This window comes from Lolium rigidum, chromosome 5, assembly GCF_022539505.1.
Source record: "Lolium rigidum isolate FL_2022 chromosome 5, APGP_CSIRO_Lrig_0.1, whole genome shotgun sequence".
Lineage (NCBI taxonomy): Eukaryota > Viridiplantae > Streptophyta > Magnoliopsida > Poales > Poaceae > Lolium > Lolium rigidum.
In genome coordinates, this window is record NC_061512.1 from 68,469,260 (window position 1) to 68,492,794 (window position 23,535).

The 23,535-nt window shown below is 44.3% G+C and overlaps 2 protein-coding genes and 2 long non-coding RNA genes across 4 annotated transcripts; 2 read left to right on the top strand and 2 right to left on the bottom strand.

Annotated features, from left to right (window-relative positions):
• Window positions 1-9,396: 9,396 nt before the first annotated feature.
• LOC124655116 lies at window positions 9,397-12,114 on the bottom strand. The gene is made up of 4 exons (XM_047194074.1): window positions 12,034-12,114; window positions 10,960-11,115; window positions 10,408-10,563; window positions 9,397-9,850 (listed from the first exon to the last, which is right to left on the bottom strand). The coding sequence occupies exons 1-4, from the start codon at window positions 12,060-12,062 to the stop codon at window positions 9,835-9,837; spliced, it is 357 nt and encodes a 118-aa protein (XP_047050030.1). The 5' UTR covers window positions 12,063-12,114; the 3' UTR covers window positions 9,397-9,834.
• Window positions 12,115-13,724: 1,610 nt separating this feature from the next.
• LOC124651539 lies at window positions 13,725-14,575 on the bottom strand. The gene is made up of 3 exons (XR_006987437.1): window positions 14,500-14,575; window positions 14,328-14,387; window positions 13,725-13,885 (listed from the first exon to the last, which is right to left on the bottom strand). It is a non-coding gene; the product is annotated as an uncharacterized LOC124651539 (long non-coding RNA).
• Window positions 14,576-15,953: 1,378 nt separating this feature from the next.
• On the top strand, window positions 15,954-19,196 carry LOC124656071. Its single transcript, XM_047194877.1, has 4 exons — window positions 15,954-16,137; window positions 17,502-17,676; window positions 18,545-18,644; window positions 19,191-19,196. Exons 1-4 carry the CDS (start codon window positions 16,086-16,088, stop codon window positions 19,194-19,196), a joined length of 333 nt encoding a protein of 110 aa, XP_047050833.1. The 5' UTR covers window positions 15,954-16,085.
• A 423-nt stretch (window positions 19,197-19,619) lies between these two features.
• On the top strand, window positions 19,620-20,328 carry LOC124651182. The gene is made up of 2 exons (XR_006987301.1): window positions 19,620-19,697; window positions 19,919-20,328. It is a non-coding gene; the product is annotated as an uncharacterized LOC124651182 (long non-coding RNA).
• Window positions 20,329-23,535: the final 3,207 nt, after the last annotated feature.

Here is a 23,535-nt window from a genome sequence, read left to right on the forward strand (position 1 = left end):
ATATAGCTATGCTTTACTTACTTATTTTCATGAGGGTCATATGTTGTGTGAGTGGTGTTTTTTGATTATCCCCTTCTCATTATTATATAGCAAACATGATTAAAAAAAATACCAGGGCCCCATGGTGCGATCAAGTCAATCAATATACTTAAAACATTAAAGCATGCCGAACACACCATGAAGCATATATCATGTAATATCATGTATACGCATTGGCATTTCATATATGAATGAATCACAACAATCCTTAGAAAACCAGTGCATATTATCACTAGGTGTTTGCAACTTATAATTATTAGAAGCATGAGGAGGGCTCTCGGTACCTCTTGTTTCATAATAATTGCAAGCATGAAAATCAAATTCAATCATATAGCCATGTGAAGAGTGCAACTTGGAATTAATAGGTACATAAAGAGGATCAGTAAGTTTATTATAACATGCGTTCCTCTTTCAAAATAGCTGCTAGAAATAATATCATAATTAAAAGAAGAGTTTACACAAGACAATTCCAAACCAGGCATGTAATTATCACATAAAGCATATTTCTCCTCTATTGTGTAAATAGGAGAATTCAATACTGGTATAGGGATCTCATAAATAAGAGTATCATCAGAACCAATAGTTTTATCATTTTTATCCTCACATAGGCTAGTAGAAATTTCTCAGCACGGAGGATTACTAAGCAAAATTGGACTATCATTAAGTGCTTTTTCATAAAGCATATCTACATGACACTCCTCATTGTTGTCAATAATTTCACTAGTAAGCATATGTAAAGGAGCATTATGGGACTCATCAATATACCAATAGTTATTATATATTACAAAGGACCTTTGCGGTGAAGATTTACTATCGTTTTCTTCCTCTTCATAACTCTCATCATCTTTGGGATGCATGGGCACCCCTAAGCTTCTATGTTCCCCCATTTCCTCTTATTTTCTCATGTTGTATGTTCCCCTTCCTGCAAAACGTTAGAACTTTCCATGGCAGAAAGTATCATATCTATATAACAAACAAAATATTCATTATCACTAAAATTTTATATACAAAGATTAATGATAATAGGTTGTGTCCTTCATCCCACTAGACACATAATATGTTTTAGAATTTCCTTAATCGTATAGCCTATCTCAGGGGCAGCCACATACACAACATATTTTCAACTTCCCCTATAAAATCTAGCAATGATAACTTATGGTTTCGATAAATAGAAATTATAGGATCACTATTTTGTTTACATTGAAATTTTAAATGTGGAGGGTTCTTAGGAAGAAAAGAAAAATCACACCATACAACATGCACAAATCCAAAGCCATATGGTTAAGGTGTTAAAGAAAGCTTTGCACTCTTTTTCCCTTCCTGTGTTGAGAAACAGTAAAGACATGCCCAAAATCAAAGGAAAAAAAAAATGAAGACTACAACAGACCGACTAAGCATTGGTAATCCACGTTGGGCCCGCCGAAAAAGTTGCACCACGCTCCTAGCATCGAAGCATCAAGCACCAAGAAACACGTTCAATAAGGTATGCGACGATGACATCGCTACTGCCCGGACCAGAGACTGGTCCTAGGGTTTCTCCTAGCAAACGAAGGAGATCGATCAAGGGTACCCACGACGCCATCCAAGAAGGAAAGACGTCACCCGCATGCGACACCGCATTGGTGTCGGACAAGCTGAAAATGATTTCTTCCAAACAATACATCCACTACGATCTAATGGTACGTTGCACAAGATCCATGCAAGCACGAAGCCTCGACACCACAGAACACGCCGCCCAGCAGCACGTGCCACCATGTTCAATAATTCACCATCTTCATCTCCCTGCTGCAACCGTCACGAGGTATGTAAGACGAAGGCAAAAGCCGTAGCTTGAAGAAGGGTGAGCAGCACCGCAGTTGTGTGGGAGGTAGTATTATCAATAACATACAATACTAACTAAGTATTTTGATGATATGATATGTCATTAGTTGAGAAAAGATAAGATATTGGTAACTCGCTATTTTACCATCAATCACACATTTTAATAAGTCTACAAAATTATAAATGGCATTCTATGTTACATATAAATCAGAAATAAGATACTAATAGCATCTCCAGCCGTTTGGGCTCCCCACGCCCAAATCCGGCGATATTGTCGTCCGGATTGGAGGAAAATTTGGCCTGGGGAGGCCCATCTTCCCAGCCGCGAGCCCAGGATGGATGTAACGGACTTCGGCGAATTCAGACAAAATTGGCGAGTTCGTTCAAACATAAGCGAATTTTAATAATATTTAACATATAGAGGCGAGTTCGTGCATAAATAGGCCGAATTCGTACATATATTTGAATTCAGCGATTGGCAAACTAAACTTAAACTAAATAGCGGCCTACTACATGCCGAAATGGTGGTAGAAGGACGTGTAGTCGCCGCCGTCGTCGTCGTCGCTCGAGCCGGCGTTGTCCTGGGGCGGCGGAGCCTCGTACCGGCCGGCTCGTGCCCTGGCCGGCGTCGCCGGTGCGTGGCGGCGACGGAAGGTACATGCCGTCGTCGCTGCTCTCCTCGAGCTTCACCACCTCCCTGGGCGCGGCGTTCCTAGCGGCGGATGGTGCGGCGGCGCGAGCGGCGAGTTGACGCGCGGCGGCCAGATCCAGCAGCCGCCGCTGCTGCTCCGCCTCCTGGCACTCCCAGTCGCGCCTGGACTAGTCCAGTGCGGCGTCGTCCGCGCGCCATGTGACCTGGCGATCGCCTCCGCCATCGCGGCGTCCTCCGCGCGCTTCGCCTCCTCCTCGGCGAGCTGGTTTGCGGCGGCCTCTTTCTTCGTCTTCTTCCGGCCGCTTTGCGGAGCGGAAGGCTGGTCGCGGATGACGAGGGCCCCGCTGCTGCGCCCTCTGGTCGGCGGTGGCGACGCCGGTTCCTTCTTGACGGTCGCCCACTCCTGCTTGACGGTGGCCAGCGTCGACCCGCCGGACCTGGACTCCGACCGCGAGCCAGACGAGGAGGAGGATGACACCATCCTCCTCGGCATCCAGGAACTACCGTGCCGGCGCGACACGGTAGGCGCCACCGGCAGCGTCATCCCCAGGACGGGGGAGTTCCCGTCCTCGATGTGCGCGAGCAGATTTGCGAGGGTCTGGTCAGGCGCGCTCCACCATCGACGGCGGCCGGCGGCGTTATTCCTTGCCGGAGGAGGAGGAGGGCCGTCGTACGCCCGGATTTCGCGTTCATACCTGCGCCGGAAGAACGCGATCCACGATTCGTGGTTGTCGAGGAAGAAACGCGGATCCGCGCGTTGCTCGTCACTGAGAGTGGCGAGCACCTCGTTGATCGCCGTTTCGAGTGCGCCCCCCGTTGGCGGCGGCGGGATCGGCACGCCGCCTGCGCTCAGCCTCCATCCTCCCGGTGCGCGGAAGTCCGGCGGCGCCGGGTAGCCCGCCGCGTGGAGGAGCCGTCCCTCCCATTGGTGGAGAGAGCGGCGGCCGAAGCCGTTCTTGGCCACACCGTCGTTCGCCATTGCTACCTCTTCGAGTTCGGGGGAAGATTTGGTGGAATGCGAGAGAGAGGAGAGGTGAATGCGGGGCAGACGCGGTAGTTCGGCAATAAATAGAGGTAGGCGCGCGTGATACCGAGGCGACGGCATTAACTCGCCGCGTGGAAGCTACGCGGCCGGCGAATGCTGACCGGCGGCAGGCTTTTACAGCGCGCGGAAGACGATGCGATGAGGACGACGATCGTGGTCTCTCGCCGACAAGTTGGAGCCACCAGACGCGCGGGAAGTTTCCTCGACGTTTTGCGCGCTTTCGTTTCGTCCGGAGTCCCCGACCGCTCCCCGGGGGGCCGGGGATGGCGTGGGATCGCCGGATGAATTTAGGCCCAAATCCGGACGAAAACGAGGAACCGGGGGCACGACTGGGCCGAATTACGCCGTCCGGATGGAAAAAACGTCCCTCGGGGGCCTAGTCGGGGAGACGAGTGGAGATGCTCTAACATATAGTAATAACATGGGCATGTTACTATCTGTCTGCATAGTATATTATATAGAAGTATCATGCGTATGATACTACTATCTATATGTTACTACCTCCACGATGCATGGTATCATGTACTAGTATCATAGTTTCCTTGTATTAATTGATTTGTAGAATCTTAGTGCAAATATATGAACAATATTTATTTGATAGTAAATTTTCTAGGTATACGTGCTATGATACTCTAGTCTTCCTCGTATCTCTAGGTCGTCAATTTGACCTATATAATTTAAATTATATAATGTGAAAATTATATCATTAGAAAATAAAACATCTAAAGTTTCTAACGATATAATTTTTATAACATATATCTAATGTTAACTTAATCAAATTTGCGAGCATAACTATGATAATATAGACTAGTGTTATATGCATGACACTACTCGATGCCCACTATTGTCTAGCTTAGATCGATGCACCTTGAACAAAAACACCTACGCAAACCCAAGGCAAACATGGGCCGCGGACTAATCAATGTGACAGACAAAAAGTTCGTCCGACGACATGTTGCACACGGACGTTGACCAACGTTGCTTTATTCACGCTTGATTGCAACTTCCACTCGTCTGACGCCAATGGATGAATATAGCAGCCCTTTTGTTTGTCTTTCCTTCTTTTCTTATTTTCCTCCTTTCTGTCCCCAAACAAGTTTGACAATGAGATCCTTTCTTTCACTGGTAGAAAAAAGGGCTTCGGTCGCGGTTCGCAACTGCCATTGGTCGCGGTTGCGCAACCGCGACCAATTAAGCGCGACTAAAGGCCCCCCTTTAGTCGCGGTTCCTTACGAACCGCGACTAAAGGCACGTCCACGTGGCCGCCAGCAGTCCGTCGGGGCGGAGGACCTTTAGTCGCGGTTCTCCTGGCCAACCGCGACTAAAGGCCGCCGCAGGTTTAGGGTTTTACCCCCCCCCCCTAAATCTGGTTTCTTTTTAATTTGTATTGTTTTATTTCTTTTGGGTTTTAATTTTGAAGGAGTTTCACATATTCTACGGTACTACATACATGCATATGAATGTACAATTTCAAACAAATTTGAAATTAGAATCAAAAAGAATTCAAGAGGAATATACAATATATATTCAATATCGGATGACCATATACAATTTTGAACAAGTTTCCATACATAATTTAGTGCATATGAAGTTCTACGTCCTCTACATAGTGTTCTCCTCTAGGATCGATGACTTCCCTCGCGAACCATCCAGCTAGTTCCTCTTGAAGTGGTCGGAAGCGAGCTTCTGGACTAAGCGTCTTCCGGAGGTTATTCCTCTTGATGTTGTTCTCAGATGGCTGCTGCCGCTCATTGGTGTATCTTCGGATCCTCTCACAAACATAGTATCCACATGATTGGTCCCCGGTGGCTGAATATCCCCAGTCCCAGGCACTGCCCTTTTAAATTGTAGCTCTTTTTTGAATTCACCGACCTTTTCATCTACGAACCATCTCCAAACCGTACGAGGCAAAGAAAATTAAATGAACAAGAGAGTTATTAATTAGTTACTTGATATTAGGAAATAAACGAAATAGGCCGATCGATATAGAGCGCAAATGAATGCAAATAATTACTTTTGCATCATTTTTCTCATGTCGGCCCAAAGCGCCGGATCCATATTCAGAGAGTCGTGGATGAGAACTGTGGAGGTGTGAAATTGAATTACTAGCAGAATCCAGTGGAACCTGCGGACACGATACATGCACGATCATGCATAACTCATCGATTAGCCACATACCATGCATGGAGTAAACAAAAGAGAATGTGCTCAAGACAGAAACACTCACCCAAAATGGTAAGGAAATAGAATATCACTTTTGAGTTCCTGTTTTCTAAGAAACCGCCACGAGTCTTCCTCCACGTCGGCGGGGTGGTGTTCTAACACATATGAATTAACGATGTGTGGGTCAATGAACCCAACATCATGGATGTTCCTTATTCGCATTTCGCGCTTCTTCATTCTGCATAATAGCGTACACAACAAGATAGTTAGGACTATATATATATATATATATAGGACGAGGTTTTGGTACGTAACCTTACCCCAGCGCATGCTATCATCACCGTCCATTTGCTTTGGGATTCGTACTTCTTTTCTTCTAATAGTTTCTAGTGTGATCCATAGAAAGTGAGTGAAATGAGATTTCTCTCTCCTTATCTCTGTTGCATGACATGTGCCTTGCAGGAATTTTGAATCTTGTTTCTTGTTCAGTACACCTTTAGAACTTAGGCTCCATATTGAATTCAAAAACGAGCTATTTATAAAGAGATGTGCAGACTATTGGGCCACATGCCTGCAGTAAACAAGCGGAGAGGTTGTCCATCCGCGTCAGGTATTTATGCTCTAGCAGGCCTGGCTGACCAAAAAATGTTTCCCATTGCGGTAGTTTCCCATTCAAACTGGTCTGGGTTCTCGGTTCTATTTTAAATGTTGTCTAGTCCAGGCCGGTGTGGACTTCTCCCGATGTGCATCCAATGCATGTACACGCACAGTGTTTGGTCCATGCATGAAGGCTTCCTATCTGCTTTCTCCTGGTGCTGCCTTCTGCCATACACGCCAACGTGTTAGCTGTATTTTGTACTCTGTTGTTCCGAACCTACACGTCGAGGCTTTGTACATCAACCGCCGAGATATCGTATGTCCGCCGGGCTACATCCATGAGACGGGCTTCTCTTGTACACGAGCGCTGAGCCGCACGCCGTGCGCCGTATTGAAAGTTTGAAACTGTACATCAGTCTGAGCCTCCCGTATACGCCATGGTGCACCACTGCACCCCAAGCTGAGCCTGTACGCCAGAGGGAGCTGCACATGTCCGCCGGATACTTCCGTGATCTGAATCGTGCTTGTCGGTCGGGCTGTACGTCAAGCCGAAGTGCCGAACATGTGTGCCGGTGAACAACGTGGCCAGGTTTAAATTGCTAAGTAGCTAAAAATTGACTCAAAAGATAATCAAACTTGTAAATAGTCCGGATGTCAAGTCATTTTGCATGTCAATGAAAATTATTTGGCAGTGCAACATAACTTTTCAAGCACCCTCTAGATTCAGCAATGCTGCTATTGTTAAGTGCCACAATTGGGCTATAGGTCATGCCGAATTATTCGGCACCATGAATTTTTTTTCAAGCACCATCTTAAAAATAAATCCAGCACCCGGTCGAAAAAATTAATTGTTTAAAATTCATCTAAAAAGATAACCAAACTCGCATATATCAGTAGGTTCGATGTCGCGTGTTATTTTTAAGGACAAATTATTCGGCACCACAACTTAACTATTCAAGCACCATCCTAAAAAATCATCCAGCACCCGGTCCAAATTTTGAAGTACCTATAACTCATCTCAAAATATAATCAAGAATTTAGTACCTAGGATTTATGTACACTCAGTACACTATTAGAATAGTATCTAGTTTAGGTATATGTCATACCTCGCAAAGAGGGCATTCAGTACCTACGAAGTCTTATACATACCGCCTCCCGTAAGTGGTGTTATCATCTTTATGTTAAGTAACTTATAGAAAACGTGAAAACCCTACCTTTTGTCCTTGAAGCACCTACAATCAATGCATACCACAGTTCTCAAATGGTGAAATCGGTACCCCCGATCACATTAGCGGATGATTTGATCTACAGCACCAACAACTGAGGTAAGTCGTACCTTCATAATAAGGGCCGTCGGTACCTCGACCATAATGCAATCAGTACATTGGTACAAAAAAAAATTAAAAGCACCTAGCTTAGGCATATGTCGCACCTCGCTAAAAGACATTTAGTACCTAGGGTATTGGATTTAATGTTTAGGATTAGGGTTCATAATTTGGCACCACAACTTAAGTTTTGAAGCACCCTCTTATAAATACATCCGGCACCCGGTTGAAATTGTTAAGTACCTAAAAATATACTAGAAATATAATCACCATTGCCTAAGGTAGGTCCGATGCCGAAAGTCATTTTGTAGGTCAAACAAAATTATTCGGCACCTCAACATATCTTTTAAGGCACCCTCCTAAAAATACAACCGGCACCCGGCTGAAATTCCAAAGTACCTAAAAATGTACTTAGGAAAAAAGATAATCAAACTCGCATATGGTAGGTCCGATGTCAACAGTCATTTTATATGTGAGGAAAAATTATTCGGCACCACAACTTAGCATTTCAAGCACCCTCCTATAAGTTCCGGTACCCAAAATCCAATTATGTCGCACCTTGCTGAACGGTACCATCAATCTAATTATCGCGTGCCTCAACTAATATACATTCGGTACCCAAAATCCAATTATGTCGCACCTTGCTGAATCGGTACCATCGATCTTATTATCGCGGACCTCAACTAATATTCATCCAGTACCATCTTAGTTAGCGTATGTTTGGTACTTAGTGGTAAGAGGCAAGGTGCCTAGCTAGTTAAATTTCCTAGGTACCATGAATCTTATTATCGCTGACCTCAACTAATATTCATCCAGTACCCGATGGTAAAGAGAATCGGTACCGAGTATCCAATTATCTCGCACCTTGGTAAATGTATGTGCAGTACATGGTCTCAACTACAGCACCAACCGTCAATTTAAGTCGTACCTTCATATATGGTGCTATCGGTACCTCGAGTATAATGCATGATACATCAATATAACAAATCTTAAAAACACCTAGTTTCGATATATGTCGCACCTTGCTAAGAGAGCATTTTGTACCTTGGATTCAATTAGGATTTTGTTGCTTATGGATATGGTTTAGGGTGCAGGGTTACGATTTTCAGTTACACTAGTGCACCAATATGCTTTTAAAAACCGCACTGAGCACAGTGCAATCGATACATCGGTGTGAGACTCTAACAAAAGCACCTAACTCTAATATATGTTGCACCTCCCAAAGAGAGCATTGAGTACCTTGGATATAGGGTTTTATGGTTTATTAGGGTTATAGTCCAATTTATGGTGCCTCGACTAGTATGATTCAGTATCCGATGGTAAAGAGAATCAGTACTGAGAATCCAATTATCTCACAAATCGGAGGCTTGATGTCACAAGTCGTTGGCCTTTCATAAATATCCGGCACCACAAATTAACTTTTGAAGCACCTTCTTGTAGAAAGATCTCGCACCTCGAGTTGGGATGTTAAGTACTTATGAAAATACGTATCAAACTTGCAAATCGGCGGTTTGATGTTGGAAGTCATAGCAATTTCAGCAATTTCTGATAATCACCTGTCCAGCAATTTCAGCTTTAGCTGTTTGCATTTGGTAGATTTTGCATGAAGTGAGAGCGTTGACAGGTCAAAATCCACACGGGACAGATACAAGGATGCTCGGTATATCATCACTGCTTTAACTTAGAAGGATTCTCACATTCCTTACAGAAAACAGCAAACTTACACAGTTGCTGCATAGTTAATTAGGTATGCGGATGAATCTGTGAACATGTTCACCACATACTTGTATAGATATGGATACTAGTACTACTGGCTGATCAAAAGTTCGAAGAGACTGAGGAAGACAAATCCATTGTCGAATCCTGCAGTCACTCTTACGTATATATCATATCTCGAAGTGTCTTGCAGATAGTTAGCATTACAGTAAAGTTGTTGCAGTAAGAGTGGTAATGAATCTAGTGTTTGTTCGAGTATAATATAGGAATATAAACAGTATATGTGTCACTTCAGTTTCATAACAAATGTACATTCAGAGATGCTATTACAAAACATACAAGGTAACGGACCCATAGCATGTTTGCGGATTATGAGTGCTAACTGCCTCACTTCAGCTTCTCAATTATTTTGTCGATCTTATCCATTTGGTTGCCTGGGTCACCACCAGCCTTGAAGGGCTTCTTTTTTGCTAGGGCTAAAGAATAGCGATACTGCATTCAACAACAAAGGATAAGAAGGTTAAGAACTTCTGGTTCACAATGTAAGTCGTTCTAGAGACTGTCGAGTCTACAAGGTGACCCTCATCAGAAAAGGAAAATGTTGTTCATGATGCACCTATTGCAGAGGTCTATGACTAACAATTTCTACACAAATATGTTGCAGGTTACTTGCAGTAGATGTTTCCACATAACATGCACATAGTCAGGCAACACATATAGTTCAACTAAGTAATCTAAGAGGATTTGTGAAACGCGTATTTCTAGTTCATTGGTCCCTTCCTAACTCAACATTGTACAGATCATATGTGAAAACATTGCGCAAGCTATGTCACCACCTATATATGTGGACTCTTTTAATTCAAAGCTGGAAGATGTGGTTCCATGAAAGCCCTGCAATTCCAAGGACTGCTGATTGTGAAGGAGCAAGAAAACTAAAAGATCTAGTTGTTTCAACAGTGAATTCCATCAAACCAAACTACAGATGGGGAAGCACTGGATTTGACCACCAACGGGATGAGGAATGGAAACCGCAGGGACGGGAACATTACCTTGCCGGACGCAAGGACGATTCCCTCATGATATCGGACGAGATGGGGCAGAGCAAGACATCGTTAAAGTGGACCAAGATCAACATCGTTGAGCGTGGCGAGCCGCAACTGAGCCTCATCGAAAGCGTCCCCGTGGGCTGGGTCTCGTCGAAACTTCTGAAATAACACATGAGACTTCACACGGTTCAGTTGACTTGCAGGTAATATAACAAATAACCAAGGCCCTTGGCACTTTGGCACTCAGGATATTAACACAAAAACTAGGCAGAGCAAGACAGTTTATTATTCCAGTCAAGACAAACCATGAACTTGAGTAAACACAATAGAAATTTACCAATTATCTCACAAATCGGAGGCTTGATGTCACAAGTCGTTGGCCTTTCATAAATATCCGGCACCACAAATTAACTTTTGAAGCTTGATGTCACAAGAAAACTAAAAGATCTAGTTGTTTCAACAGTGAATTCCATCAAACCAAACTACAGATGGGGAAGCACTGGATTTGACCACCAACGGGATGAGGAATGGAAACCGCAGGGACGGGAACATTACCTTGCCGGACGCAAGGACGATTCCCTCATGATATCGGACGAGATGGGGCAGAGCAAGACATCGTTAAAGTGGACCAAGATCAACATCGTTGAGCGTGGCGAGCCGCAACTGAGCCTCATCGAAAGCGTCCCCGTGGGCTGGGTCTCGTCGAAACTTCTGAAATAACACATGAGACTTCACACGGTTCAGTTGACTTGCAGGTAATATAACAAATAACCAAGGCCCTTGGCACTTTGGCACTCAGGATATTAACACAAAAACTAGGCAGAGCAAGACAGTTTATTATTCCAGTCAAGACAAACCATGAACTTGAGTAAACACAATAGAAATTTACCAACAAAAATGCCAGTGGAACAGAATATTTCAAATGGGGAATATTTGGGTATACATGTTCCCTACAACAGAAATGCCATGAATTCAAACCGAAGTGTCTAGTGAGGCATGCAAAACAAACATGCCATTGTACCTAATGAACCATCTATCTGAACTGATCACTCTTAGAGTAATTGTTAGAAGATCCAGTAATCCTAATATGTCGATTAACACATAGTAGAAAGAGAGCAGAGAAACACTAGGCTCCTTCCATGAAATATTAGTTCTATCTTTCCTGGATGCATCGGCCCTACTGTAGCTAGCTCCAAAGTTGTGAATCTAAATTAGTCACTGGACCTTGCAAACCGAAAGAGAAGTCTGGTAATGAAAGCGAAATTCTTAGAAGCTTAGCAACAAACACATACTGTGCAAGAATTCACAGCCAGGGCAAGCAAACTTGGGCAAATTCTTAGGCTGCTCTACGCTAAAGCTAAACTGGAATAGTGATTGAAATCAGTGAAACTCAATCACCTGATGTGCACACAAACAAGTCATGAACGGGAAACAAATCAGTACGCAGTCACACCGAGGAATTGTATTAGAGAAAAAGCTCATTTGTTAGCATAAATATCTACCAGGCAACAAAAAAGACAAACACCCAGCAGATGCTCCTTCGAGTAAAAATCACTAGGCTTTGGGCCAGTATAGAAAAGCTAAATCAGAGCAAGAACACGATCCTTCCCATAGATTTTCAGAAATAACCTGTGTTTCTTCTGGACGCCACCGTCCATGGGGCAGTAGACAGGCGCACCTCCGGCCTTAGCTCCGTCGCCGGTTCCCCGCCATGGGTTCTTCCTCGCCGGCCCGGACCCGTGGCTCACCTTCCCCTGCACAATGACCAGACCACCCCGCCTCCCGGCATACCTCGCCATCGAAATCGACGGTGAGCATCTCCCTATCATACTGGCTTGGGCGGACGGAGACGACGGGTGGAGGGGAGGGCATCGCTGGGAGGTACGGGAGATCCGGTCGGAAACCAGTAGGAGGCGAAGGGATTGGATCTGGGAGAAAGTGGAGCAGCGGGTCACGGGATATCCGGCCGGAAACCCGGTGAATCCTCGAGATGCATGGTGGACGCCGGGAGAGGGGGTGGATGCCACCAGACTCTCGAGATGAAGGAGAGGGGAGGCCGCCACCAGAAACGGCGCGATGCAAGAAACTGCGGTGCGCCGCCGGCCGCCGGGATGGGCAGGGATGAATGGGACATGGAGGGGACGGAGGCATGGAAGAGGGGAGGGTGGCCGCTGAGAGAACAAGAAAGCAAGCGTCGCGATGCAGAGGGTATCTGCAGGCCAGAAAAATACGGCGGAATAGGACAAGCCTAACGGCTCCACTGAGAAACAGACTAGGCCAACGGCTGAGCACCCAGACTGGCTGGACAGAAGTCTGACTCTGTCGCTTCAGACCACTAAATAAGAATCAAAAGGATTTGTCTATTCGTTGCACGGATCTTGGCACATAAGTAGACGGTAACGATAGCTAGCGCTGCAGTTTGATTACATACGAAAGCTTTTGTCTATATATATATATATATATATAGACGCGCTATTTGACTCCCGGGGGCAGAATATTATTCTGCACCTGGACCGGCGTAGGCACCAGCCGATCCATCCATCCTGCACGGAGCGTTCGACCGGCTCGTGCGCACGTAGCAAAGCGTCGTAAGAAATATCCCATGCTGACATAAGATTACTTCTCCCAAGAGATCAGCCCGCGCAACCACCAGACCGCGTCTGCCCACGATGTAAACTTTTTTTCTTTTGCACAAACTCACGATGTAAACCTGGCGTAACTAGATTTGCATGCAAAGTTACAACATATGAAATTCCGCATGGGACATAACAGAATTATGACACCGACTAGCACGCACCACATAGGATGCAACTTCATAATAGCCGCGTGTGACGTACTCACTTATGCAAAACAATTGCTGTGGAAAATGCAAACAGATACAAACAAAATAGTATTGGATCTTAGGGTCATTGCTGGAGCACTAATGCCTGCTCGCAGCCTAATTTGCCCTCTTACAAATCCAGGAAAAATACAAAACAATTTTGGAAACAAATCAAAATATGCTACACTGCTTATCTTCAACAAACTTGGTTGGGGACTGGCCCAGGAAATTACTACTGCTTCTCCACTGCTCGACGTTGGTGCCGGACAGACTAAACTAACCTCTACTATCCAATTCACCACAAGGCTACAGAAACTGCTGAACAAAATTGATGGAAAGGAAAAGAGTACTGAAACACACCGATGAGGAAGATCCAAACCATGGCCGCAGACCGCCGCCGGCAGCAAGAAAAATCGCGCCAGTAATCTGACGTTGAGGACGACCGGCGCACCTACACGCCGCCTACCGCCTGCCGAGAACGGCGAGAAGCCCACCCGATGCTGGCCCGCTGCGAAGCCTCAGTGCTGCTGGCGGACGAGGCCAAGTGGCAAGCCCCAAGCCACGGACCCGCTCACGACGCGGTGGAGTCCACTCACTGCTCATGCCGGCGACACTTCTCGCCGACCACAACAGCACCGTGGCAGTGTCTGGCATAGACTTCTACATAGAAAAGAAGAAACAAAAATGCTCAATCTGTGAAGACATTTACAGAAAAGAATTTTCAGAATATTGCATACACACAGGGCGTTCCTGTTAACAAAAGGATATAGAATTTGCTCACTTTTCATATGCTAATAAACTGAACTGATACAAGAGCAGATCCATGTATAATAATCTACAGATACAGAAGGCTATAAAGGTTTAGTGTCAACATACATGGATCTCACTCTAGCAAGATCAAGTATTCTTATCCCATAGTTGAGCAGAGCAAGATAAGAGCCCAACGCAAAGACCGAACTGTCAATCTAATACTGATCATGCCACTTGCAGATTACCACTTTTTTGCTCTGGAAGAATAAAAAAATGGCTGCTAACTGTATCCAACAAACAAGGGAAGGAAACGTGGTGCTGCATAGGCTAGTGCTGCAGATCGGGAACGCACCTAAAGGATCCACCATGTTCGAGCGTGTTCGCGCGGCCTGGTACGCCACCCGCTCGTTCCCTGCAAGAGGATACGTGAGCCACCTCGAAAATTATTTTGCCCAGAGCTGACGGGGAGGGAGAGGGGGATGAGTACTTGCATCTCTAACAGGGACGGCAATGCGGAAGAGTACCTGCCGGATGGGGGAGAGGAACCGCGGGGACGGCAGGCTCTCCATGGAAAACGCCGTGCAGTAGCTCGTGGTGCGTCGTAATCCACCGGGAAGAGCCGCACGCGTAGCTCCCGTCGGGACTTTCCACGAGCGCCGCCTGGAATTCGGGACCGCCGGCGGGGGAGGGGCGGAACTGGGGTCGTCGAAAGGGGCTGGGGAAGTGGTTGGGGTGTGGGGGGGGGGGGGGCTTGGGCACGGATTCTCCGGGCATCAGCGGCGAGTCGCCGGTGGTCGCCGGATCTGTCGAGCTGTGAGGATCGTATGCCGGCGGTTTGTGGAAACTCGGTCGACTGGGCAATGCACGATAGGAAAAACCGACGACGTAATAAACCCCAAAAAATACATCGGGTGGAGCCTGCCACCGCGTGAGCCGCACCGGAAGCAGAGTCAGGCTGGCTCGGTTGAACGACCCGGGTGCAGAATTACTTATTCTGCTCCCAGGGTATCTAATAGAGTTTCTCTATTCTCGAACCCCCCTTAAAAGGGTTCTAGAATAGCTATTCTCGAACCTTATTGCTAACCACCTCCCGACCCGTTCGGCCCGAGGAAACCCACCGACACCAACCTACACTTCTCCTCTATCTGAACTCCCGACAGGAAACCACGCAGGCCCGCCCCCAGCTCCCGCCCCGCCTTCTTCCCGGCGGCCGGCCCCAGCTCCCGCCCCGCCTTCTTCCCGGCGGCAGCACTCATCCCAGCGCCCGCCTACTTCCCCGGCCGTAGATCCCCACCTCCCGCACCCGAAAACATCGAGGCGCCCCCGTACTGCCCCCATCCTCCACCAATCCGTCGCTCGAATCCCACCTCCGCCGGCGCCGCCTCCCGCGAACCTACCAGCCCGGCGGCACCCCTCCTCCCAGCTCGCGCGCAGGCGAATCCCCTCCCCTGCAGGGCTTGAGCCGCCCATCACATCCCCTGCAGCTCGCGCGCCACCGCTCTGATCCCCTGCATCTGGCGCGCCGCCCTCCCCTTCCTTGCAGCTCACGAGGAGCCCTTCCCCTGCAGACCACGCGACGGCGACCAGGAGATCGTCCGCCCTTATCCCCTGCAGACCACGCGTCTCCCGGCCGCCGAGGAGATGGAGACGAGCGCCACCTCCATCCCCAGCCGCAGCCCCGCATCCCCAGGACACCTCCATCCCCGGCCGCATCCCTGCATCACCGCGCGACTTCCGTCCTCGGCAACACCACCACATCCCGCCTGCCTTCTTCCCTGACGAGACACTAACCTGGCCAGCCATGATGCAACCCGCCAGGGTAGTCCATCGCGCCAGCCCCGTCCACCTCCTACCCCATGCATCCAACACCTCTGGCGGCGCCCCAACCTGTCCCCTGCATCCCGCGACCCAGGCGCCCTCCTGAACCACGCGCGGCCATGGAGTCCACATCCGTTTTGCAAGAAGGGATTACCCTGTATCAGTTTACCCTCACCCTTCAGGCTCTGCTTCAAGCTTCCAAGAGGAACGGCATCAAGTAGACTACCCCTCCCCTGCACTTCTTTAATTCCGGGTCTGAACTCGCTTAGCACATTGGGTTGCACAGTTGCAGATGGATAATCAAGCTCGATCAGGAGTAGAGCACAGATCATCAGGCCTCTCAGGTAGTTTCTTCCAACACTGATTCCCCTCTTCTAAGCTGCTGGTACTGAAAATAGGTCTGCTGCACTAACTGAACTGACGTGTTGCTGCTTCTGAGAATCTGCTTGTTGGGCAATTTTTCTTGTACTGAAACAGCCCCTGCTATGTGTGTGAGAGATAATTTTTTCATGGACTTCTGTAGCATTTATTTCCAAAATGCATAGATAAACAATTTGGACAACAAAAAGATGATTGTTGTGTGCGATAACTTATATTTGAAGAAGTACTATAATTGCGATAGAAGGAAAAAAGAAGTTCATATTGTTCAAATGGCAAGTTCGTATTTTATTTTCAGTGAGTTATTTTTCTCTGCTTTGTGGTTTAAAGAAACGAAGAAGGCGTGGAAGTTAAACTTTATTTTCCTCATAAGTTCAATTTGTCTCTTATGCTTGTGAATTTGAGTAGATGTTGCACTCCAGTGATATGATCGGTAAACGTAAACTCTCAATGATATGCCAAAATCTGTATTTGGAGGTTTACTCTTGTGTCCTTGAGAAGTTCATTATTGGCGTTTTGGTTTGATAAAAGAAGCTGAAAATTTTGCCTTATGTTTGATTTTGTAGCTTCAAAGCCTCCCTTGAATTTGTAGCTTCAAAGCCTCCCTGCTATGTTTTCTGGATTTATTCGCAGTTCACTTTGTGTAAACTGGCAAATTCACTTCTTTTATTTTGAGGGGTTCGTTTCATGCGTGCTTCTGTTTTTGATGTGTGGCTGATAGGAAAAGAATAGAAGTTCACTTTTTTCTCTAACCGCCTCCTCGCCCTAGTGCTGCTCCTCATCGCTGCTCAGGACCCCGACGGTCTGGCCCTCCCGAACTTTGCCGGCAGCCTCAGCCCCCTGCTATGCTGCACGTCTAGTTAAAAATAATATCCGTCGGGTCTAGTTAAAAATCATAGAATGCAGTTGCGAACTCTCACAAAGTTTGCATTTCCTTGTCATGAAGTTCACTTATTTTATCTCGGAAATTCAGTTTGTTTTATTTTGTCTCCTGTTTTGAATTTTAAAAGGTTATTGCGAGTATCCAAACTCAGAGATGTATCACCTTGTTTCTTTTTTCATGGGGACTCAAGTGTGTTGCCACTACAAATTCGTGTGGTGTCCCAGTCTCAACTTCTGCTCAAATTCCTTAGAAACATTGTAAATGCTTGCTAGGTAAATCATTGTTGAATCATATTTCATAAAATATTCGTAGATCCTAGTTCTCTCCTGCAATTTATAATTTACGTACAAATTCAGAAGTTCACATTTTTTATGTACGAAGTTTGGTTTCAGTTCTTTTCAAATATGTAAAACAAACATTAAGCTGATGTAAAAGTCAACATTCCAGGGCAGAGAGTCCGGCTTCATGCGTTGCCTCTGAACTGCTGCACGGTGAGCTGCACGAGGCAGATTTCGAGATGCATCATGCGGTGGTCGATGGGAGGTCGGAGAGGGGCCGCCGATGTTGTTGGGCGGGGAGGTGCGCCGATGCTCTGTATTCGAGCCTATAATCTAAAGCACAGGTACTGCTGCTCCTCTGCCTCCTCCTCTCAATACTTATCCATGTCAAGTGAAAACAAGTAGTAAGATTGTGTAGTAGCGTGAGGCATGTATAGAGGTACGTGGAGCAGCCGTTGTTGTAGTAGCTAGGCTAATTTCTTCTTATGCTTCGCTCATAGATTGACATATTGGGTAGAGAATAATTGTGTATGTGTTGATGCAGCTGGTAGTGAAAAAGAAGTTCACATAGTTCTCTGAACAAGTTCACCTTTTATTCTTTTGCTGCTCGTTTTGTCCACATGGCAATGTGCAGTGAAGCCATTTGGTTCAGTTTATTTGTCTAAGAAGTTCTGTTCTGCCAGCATGGGGATTCACTATTTTTTTCAGTCACGACATTCACTTTTTTAATCCCAAGAGTTTGAATCGTTTTTAGTTGACTTCTTTCTCTACTACTTCAGAACTCTCCAATTTCCAATACATGATTTCACCTCGAAAAATATGCATATTGTCTGGATCTTGGTTGGATCTTACTTTTGATACATATACTGTTGATGTGTCGTTCATTAACTAAAAGAAAGAAGTTCACACTATTCTCATGGCAAAATGTCGCCTTTTATTTTCGTGAAGTTTGTTTTAGTGAGCTCACTTATGTGTATTTCAGTTCACTTTATGTACGTCGTTCAGATCTGTGCTTGATTAATATTCTCATGTTTTTCGGGTTGATATGTCTATGTACGTGGCAAAATACTAGCTCACCTTTGCTGGTATTCTCATGTTTTCTCTATATACAAAACTACTTATTGGTTGGAACAATTCCATTTGACCCTACAGAAAAAGAATTTATGTTTATTGTACAAGTAAAAAAGGAAGTTCATTTGTTAATCTACACAGGTTCGTTAAAAATGTGAAGCAGCAGGGGAAGTTCATGTCGTCCAGCTCAACAGTTCACTCGCCACCGCCGACATCCTCCATCGGAGCCTTCCTCAGGCAGGTAAACCAACATCGCAACAGTACCGCTCTCCTGCTTGGTTTTTTCGCATCATTGTTGCTACCCTATAATGTGTTTATACTGTTGGTTTATTTCTTGTATTCACTCTGAAACCTATTGAAACAAAAAAAAGTATTGATTCATGGATCCAAATTAGGGACAGAGTAATCCCACGCTAGAAGTTCAATTCTTTATGTCAGAAAAGTTCACTTTGTATTCGGGGGGTTGGCAAAATTGGGAAGTTAACTTGTTTCTTCAGTATTCAACTTAATTTGTTGGTGTGAAAAGTTTTAAGTAATAGCAATTTTTCAAGCAGCAGGAGTCAATATAGGATTGTGAGGCCTGTCTGGTTGTAGGTGCTTCTACTGTAGCTACTAAACTAATTCATGTTGTTGATGCCACGCAAAGTGTTGGTACTTTTCTTTCTCTTCATCAGATTAAAAGATGCTTATGTGGGATATTTGGATGGATAAGCAACAGAGCAACCAAGCAACTGGTTGATTCAATCATATGACAATTTTCTATAATTCTATATGTGAATGAGTTCAGACTTGACAAAAGTTGGTAAATTTGCGTTAACTCTTTTGAATTTATTAATTACATATTTGCATTGACATATAAAATAGGATTAGAAAATGTAACAATTTGAAGTTTAGTCTTTTGGTGTAAATGAAAAATGATGTGTACAAAATGCATGATACGAAGTTTAGTATTTCCTTGCCCTGAAGTTCACTTTCATTATAAAACGTACCTTCTGAACATTAACATTAACGACAGTTCACCGTGTTAAAAGAAACCATTGCTGGATAGTTCACGACTTATGTACTGGGGATTCATTCTTACTAGTATGTATGTGCTGATGTCGAGGAGTCCTCAATGAACTGTCGAGGAGTCCACTCGCGTTTCCCTGCACTCCACTTCGAGCGTCGGGTCTAAAATCCTTTAGCTCAGTTGCAGAACCATACGTCCTGGTGCTATGCTTGCGCGGCCATGGAAGTTCACGGAGCACCTCCAGGGGGTTCACTATGGCTTGCTCCTGACTCCCTTGAGCACAAGGTATGTTTCTTATGACAAAACGAACCAAGCCTATTGAATAGGAAGTTCAATTTTTATTCCGTAGAAGTTAACTACGGGTACTGCGGCGTTTTCTACATGCTGTTATATATGTTTGCATCTACAAAATCAGAATGGTCTTGAGTCTTATTGTCAGTCTTTATATTATTTTATGTACACAAAGGCACTATATTGATACAAGCATGTTCTGCTTTTTATTCCAGGAAGTGATGACAACAGTTGGGAGCTACCCCTGGGATTGATGAACTGAAATAGAAATGAAACATAAGGTATGGCTGCCATCCCAAGCTCTCGGCCTTAAACAACGGGGGCGGCTCACAGACAACAACGAGTCCAGGCTCATTACACAGCAGCAGCCCCCCAGCAGCGTACCAACGGTGAGGCAGCACACTGCATATTTTTACAAGTAGCGGACAATCCTATATGCGCACAACTAGTACCTGATGTGGTTAGCTTCAGTTTTTATTTTTATTTTGGCTCTTGCCTAGAAAGTTCTGTAACACACTCTAATTGATTCTCTCTGTAATTGAATATTTGCATCAATCGGTTCACTGGCTTCAAATAGAAAAAGAAGTTCACCTCGTCCCCATATGAAGTTAGCTTATTTTTATTTTGGAAGTTTGTTTTGTATACTGATATTTTGTATTTTGTGATGCTGCTAGCTATTTGTTTCAACGAATTATTCTGTGAAGTTCCTCTTTATTTGTTAGGAACTTCGGTTTGCATGTATGTGAAGATCCCTTATTATTAAGATTTTTGTCGAATTTGTTTCTGGAAGCTCACTTTATATATGTGTGAAAGTTTAGTAGTATGTACGTATGTCAGTCTACGCTTTGTACTACGCATCATGGTACCATGTGATTCATATGAAAATATCTAATGTAAAGCACATGTATCCTTTTCCTATAAATGTTAAAAAACAAATGAAGTTCATTGTTTAGGCTTCCGCGGTTTGATATACTCCCTCCGTTTTGTTTTATAAGACGTTTTGCTCTTTTGAAGATTCACTCACTTTTGTGTTTATCTAGTCTATTTTTAGTATATTGATTCACTCCTTTTAGTACGTATCTAAATAATTTTAAAAATAGCTATATTATTGCACTGAGGGAGTACAAAACATCGAAGTCCACTAAGAGAAATAGAAAAAAAACGGAGAAGTTAGATAATTCCATACTTTAGTATATTTTGAACTGCTCCTAAACCATAACTTTTTTTGGTAATATTCTATATGAAAATTTGCACTTTTTTCATAACTTTCTAGCGATGTATCATTTGTATCATTCTGATCGAAAGTTTGAAAACCATCACAAAAACTGAAAGCAAAATCGAAAATTTACATACTCCGTCAGGAAGTTCACCAGCATGTCCTGAGAAGTTCACTCTCATATTCAGGGTAGTTCAACTAGTCTGCATTTTCTAGGCGGAAATCATATGCATGAAAATCGTGTGTACAGCCTCCGGTTTCCCAAATTGACCGCCACCCCATGCAATTGGCAATGATATGGTTTAGGGTGCTGACATGCTAGACCTAACCAATCTAAGTGAGACAATTTTAAAATGTTCTGAGTCGGCGTTGCATCCGATTGTGGGTATTTCTGATATTAATTTTAAACAGTTCGGAATTTGGAAAAAAAATACAGCATGAAAAAGTTTCTATTAATCAATATCTATCCAACGACATATCATTTGCAATAATCTGACAATCGGTTAAAAATTACAACCTAAGAAACCGTTCAAAAAACGTGAAGTTTGGAAAATGGGAACAACCATTTTCAAATCTGCTCTTAAACCGTGACAAATTTGGGAAAATGTTCAACATGAAAAGGTTTCGTCTAGTTAGTAGCTTTCCAACGACATATCACTTCCATAAATCCGACAAACGGTTTAAAAACCAGAGCCAAACAAGTTTAGTAAAATTGAGAAATCCGTGAAAACATAGTTTGGTATATTTAAAATTAGTTTTAAATCATACATAATTTCGAAAACAAATATAAACAAAAAAGATGCGCAATTTGTATATCTTTCCAACGCCATATCATATGCGTCATTCCGATAAGCGGTTCGAAAATTGGCCGCAAAACACTGTTCGCCAAAACATGAAATTCTGGTGTTCCGCCAGGAAGTTCACTTCCCTGCAGCGGAAAGTTCACTTACCTCCGTACGGGAATTTACTCCCCGTATAGAAGTTCATATATAAAACGGAAGTTCACTCCTTACAATATTGAGGTCCGTCTGGAAGTTCAGATGCAGATAAGGGGAAGTTCAGATCTGTATCCAGAGAAGTGCAGATGCGATGGAAGTTCGCTATATTTTCTGAAGTTCATTTCAAACTAGACTAAGGTTTCGGAAGTTCACCCTGTACAATATTGAAGTCCGTCGGAAAGTTCAGATTCAGGGGAGAAGAAGTTCACATCCACAGAAGTTCGCTATAATTTTATTACATGTCTGAAACTTTTATACCGCGATCAGAAGTTCACTAACAGATATAAGGAAGTTCACTTCTATATTCGAGCACCTCATCCACTCTGTTTTTCTGGACGGAAATCATACGCATAGAAGTCGTCCCTACAACCACCGATTGCGCAAATCGACCAACTCAATGTACAATTAGCACTAATATAACTCTACTAATACTCCAACATATCGCAATGCCACACCTAATCAATCTAGATGAGCCAATTTCGAAATGTTCTTGTGTCGGCGTTATCTTCACTTTTATGTATTTCTGAAATTAAACTAAAACCATTTAGAATTTGGAAAAACATTCAACATGAAAAAGATTCGCCTAATCAATATCTTTTCAACGCAATATCATTTGGAACATTTCGATAAGTGGTTCGGAAAATAAGCCCCAAAAACAGTTCGAAAAACCGAGAAGTTCGAAAAACGTAATCACGTATTTTCAAATCTGCTCTTAAACTATAAAGAATTTAGAAAAGTGCTCTTCATGAAAAAAGTGCGCCTGGTCAGCACCTTTCCAACGGCGTATCATACGCATCATTCCGATGAACGGTTTGAAAACTGGAACCCCAAAACTGTACATAAATAGAGAAATCTGCGAAAACGTTGTTTTGTATATTTCAAATTAGTTTTAATCAATATAGAATTTGGGAAAACAATGAACACGAAAAAGTTGCGAAATTTCCGTGCGAATCCAACGGTATATTATACGCATCAATCCGATAAGCGGTTTGAAAATCATCATGAAAATACTGTCCGCACGAACATATAATTCTGGTATTCCGTCGAGAAGTTCACTAGGAAAACACCCGGAAGTTCAGAAAGGGTTCGAGAATAGTTATTCTCGAACCGGTTCGAGAATAGCAGACCTATATATATATATATATATATATATATATATATAGTGCAGGCAATGAACGAGATGGGGTAGAAATTAATAAATCACTTACAGAACGTAGCAACTGATGATAGAATTGTCGAGCTCGCGCAGATTGAACAATTGGAACAATTCACTCCGATGAATTGTTATATAGTAATGTTTGAAGTGATGCTCATGTCTAACTTCCGCATAAATATAGTCTTTGGCGTTTTTAAGTTTTATGTAACCCTTGTACCAATTTAGCAGACCCTGTCATTTGTCGAGGTAGATCCTCTTCCTGCGCAGGCTCGACGAGAGGCCCATTCGGCACATATGTAAATACTACGTCCTTCATTGGCGCCTCATCAAGGCCTAACACTACACGAAGAGTGATACCTAAGTTGGCCGCTTGTTCTCTGGCACTCGTTACAGTCAATCCCTGTGCTGCCGCAGCTGCTATGATATCGGGGGCATCCGGACTGGCGGCTTTCACTAGGAGCG